The sequence below is a fragment of the Theropithecus gelada genome, chromosome 11 (genome assembly GCF_003255815.1).
Source record: "Theropithecus gelada isolate Dixy chromosome 11, Tgel_1.0, whole genome shotgun sequence".
NCBI classification, from domain to species: Eukaryota; Metazoa; Chordata; class Mammalia; order Primates; family Cercopithecidae; genus Theropithecus; species Theropithecus gelada.
In genome coordinates, this window is record NC_037679.1 from 90,966,234 (window position 1) to 90,969,940 (window position 3,707).

The 3,707-nt window shown below is 53.6% G+C and overlaps 1 protein-coding gene across 1 annotated transcript in view; it reads left to right on the forward strand.

Annotated features, from left to right (window-relative positions):
• Positions 1 to 1,574: 1,574 nt before the first annotated feature.
• Positions 1,575 to 3,707, forward strand: part of ULK1 (unc-51 like autophagy activating kinase 1) — a 60,528-nt gene continuing 58,395 nt past the window's right edge. Inside the window, exons 1-2 of the mRNA XM_025402855.1 lie at positions 1,575 to 1,651; positions 1,840 to 2,173. Of these exons, the coding sequence (XP_025258640.1) occupies positions 1,575 to 1,651; positions 1,840 to 2,173 (411 nt within the window). The remainder of the gene's footprint in view (positions 1,652 to 1,839; positions 2,174 to 3,707) is intronic.

The following is a 3,707-nucleotide window of genomic DNA, read 5'->3' on the forward strand; positions in this document are numbered from 1 at the left end:
TGACTTGGCCAGGTGCAGTATCTCACACCTGTAATCCCAGCACTTTGGGAGGCCGAGGCAGGCACATCACCCGAGGTCAGGAGTTCAAGACCAGCCTGGCCAACATGGTGAAACCCTGTCTCTACCGAAAAATACAAAAATTAGCCAGATGTGGTGGTGGGCGCTGTAATCCCAACTACTCGGGAGGCTGAGGCAGGAGAATCGCTTAAACCCAGGAGGTGGAGGTTGCAGTGAGCCGAGATCGTGCCATTGTACTCCAGCCTGGGTGATAGAGCAAGAGACTCTGTCTCAAAAAAGAAAGAAAAAAGAAAGTAGTTGACTGGGCCTGGTGCGGTGGTGCACATCTGAAATCTCAGCTTTTTGGGAGGTTGAGGTGGGCAGATCACTTGAGGTCAGGGGTTCAAGACCAACTTGGCCAACATGGCGAAACCCCGTATCTACCAAAATACAAAAATTAGCCAAGCAGGGTGGCAGGCACCTGTAATCTTAGCTACTCAGGAGGCTGAGGCAGAAGAATCTCTTGAACCTGGGAAGTAGAGGTTGCAGTGGGCTCAGATTGCACCACTGTACTCCAGCCTGGGCAACAGAGCGAGACTCTGTCTCAAAAAAAAAAAAAAAAAAAAATTGGAGTGAGCTGTAATTCCAGCACGTTGGGAGGCTGAGGCAGGTGGATCACCGGAGCCCTGGAGTGCAAGACCACCCTGGGCAACATGGCAAAATCCCATCTGTAAAAATAATTCAAAAATTAGCCAGGCATGGTGGTGTGCACTGGTAGTCCCAGCTACTAGGGAGGCTGAGGTAGGAGGATCGCTTGAGCCTGGGAGTTGGAGGCTGCAGTGAGCTATGCTCTCTCCACTGCACTTTAGCCTGGGGCAACAGAGTGAGACCCTGTCTCAAAAGAATTTTTTTTTTTAAAGAAAGTAGTTGAATGAACAGCCTTTTATAAGCACAGCACCTAGATTCCAGCATTGTGAGGACTTTGGATGGTGCTTTATTTATTTTTGTGTTTGTTGCAGCAATTCTGAGGCAAAAATAGGCATCACGACATGTCACTGCTAAATATTTTGTTTCTCTCTCTAAGAAGGCGCACATTTCCTACATAACAACAGTATCACGATCACACTTAACAAAATTGACAATTCTGGGCCAGGCACAGTGAGTCATGCCTGGAATCCCAGCACTTTTCGAGGCTGAGACAATAGGATCACTTGAGCCTAGGAATTCAAGACCAGCCTGGGCAACGTGGTGAGACCCCTTCTCTAAAAACACCAAAAACACAATGATTTTATAATGTCGTGTCAGACTCGTCCATACTGAAATGTGTCCCGTCCCCACAAAATGTCTTTACAATGGATTTGTTTGGACGATTCCCCCATCCATGGCCATGTGTGAGCCGTGTAACCCTCTTCATCTCCAGTGGCTTCCTATGTCCCCCACGTTGTGAGTGAACCTCAGGGCCAGTTGTCCTGTGATGGAAGCTTGAAGCCACGGGGGCCGGGGAAGATGAGGAGTACGGGGGCCCGGGAGGTGAGGCTTTGGTCTAGGTGATCAGGGACAGCCCCTTAGGAGGGGACATGGGGCTGAATCCTAAAGTCACAGAGCGCCAGAGCCTTGTGCAGTTCCAGCCGAGTGTGAGCCTGGCAGGGCTGAGGTGGGAGCTCACGTGACTGAGCTTGGCCCGAGGTGCGGTGAGCATGGAAGGATGGTTAGAAGTTACGTCAGGGGATGCTGAATGAGGGAATGGACACGAGCCCCCCCAGGCCTGTGGCTGGCAGGGCCACAGCTGAGTCACTTCCTGGCCCGGCTGCAGGCCTTGCTCTGAGCCCTTTGTGGCATCAGATCCTCCATCCTCGAGGCAGCCCGTGGGAGCTGCGTCCACTCAGCCCCATGCAGGTCTGTCCCCTGCCCCGTGGCCGTGTGCACGGACTGGGGTGCAGCTGAGAATGGTTCCCGCTCAGGTCCAGGGCCTGGGCGTCTGACCCTCAGCAGGGCCACAGAAGGGCCAAGCAGCTGCAAGCCAAGCTCAGAGCTGCAGCCCGGGACACCTGCACCCTCCACGGGGCGCCGAGGCCACGCTGGCTCCTGCAGGAAGGGCGGGATTCCCACAGGCCCAGCGGCGGGAAGGCTGGGTGCACACTGGTGCCAAGGAACATTCCGCCAGGAGGGCTGTGGTGTGAGAAGGGCAAAGGGAAGTGGCCCAGGCCTCACGGCCCGCAGCGGGAAAGGCAGGGGGAGCCGGCCAGGATGCCCACAGGTGTGAGGAGCAGGTGCACTGGGTGTGGCCGCCCAGACACAGCCTGGCCGCTCCCGGGGCAGGAGTCCCCTCCCCACCTCAGAAGGCTGGGATCCGCCACCGCACCCTTCCCCAAGGCTGGACCACATCCAAAGTCCCTGCAGGGGCGGCACAGAAGGTGGGCAAGGGCCACTGCCAGGAGCCCCAGCTCTGTTAGGCCCATGCGTCAGCTCCCCCCAGCCTCCCTTTCCTGTGCAGATTCTCTGTGCCCCCCAGCAATTAGTGAGGTCTCCCATCTCAGAGCCCACAGTCAGAACCCCCCGCCCCTCCTCAAAATCCTTCTGGTTTTTTTTGGTGAGATTCACATAATATAAAATTAACCATTTTAAGCACCCAACTCAGTGGCACCGAGCGCATTCAGTGTGTTTCACGATCACCACCTCCATCTAGTTCAAAATGCGCTGGAAGAGATCCTGTTAGCTATCACCCCGCAGGCCCTGGCAGCCACTTACCTTTCTGTTTCTGTGGATTTAGGTATTCTAGATATTTAACATCAACACAGCCACAGGGTGTGTGACCTGTGACCTTCCTTTGCCAAGGCTGCAGTGTATCAAAAAACAAAAATGTCTCCCTACGGTTATACAAATTGTTCCTTAGGAAAAAAAATTCAGCCGGGCGCAGTGGCTCACGCCTGTAATCCCAGCACTTTGGGAGGCCGAGACAGGAGGATCACGAGGTCAGGAGATCAAGACTATCCTGCCTTTTTTTTTTCCGTCTCGGAAAAAATAAAAAAATTCACTGGAACCAAACTTCAGGTGCATCCCTCGGGTGGATGTAAATCCTGGAACAAAACTTCAGGTGCATCCCTCGGGTGGATGTAAATCCTGGTTCTTGGTGTGCTCTCCGCATCAGCCTGGGCTTCTTTTCCTTTTTTTGTTCTGTGTGACAGTTTCGCTGTGTCACCCAGGCTGGGGTGCAGTGGTACGATCTTGGCTCACTGCAACCTCCGCCTCCCGGGTTCAAGCGATTCTCCTGCCTCAGGCTCCAGAGTAGCCGGGATTACAGGCCACCACACCTGGCTAATTTTTGTATTTTTGGTAGAGTCGGCATTTCACCATATTGACCAGGCTGTCTCAACTCCTGACCTCAGGGGATCGGCCCGCCTCAGCCTCCCAAAGTCCTGGGATTCCAGGCGCGAGCTACTGCACCCCACTGCCTGGACTTGTTTGATTTGTAGTATAATGAAAATCCGTGGGTTCAGCAGCCCACTCGATGTTAACCATGGCTGCCATCTGCCTCTGTGCCTTCCAAACCCTCGATCCCTCCCCAGGCGGCCACTGTCTTGATTTGTGCTGCCGTCCCTTGCCTTCCTGTGTTGAAGGTTTAGCCCTAGGGACATGCCACACGTATCCATCACAGGTGCATCACAGTGTCGTGTTTAGTTTTTGATTGTTTTTTTTTTTTTTTTTTTTTT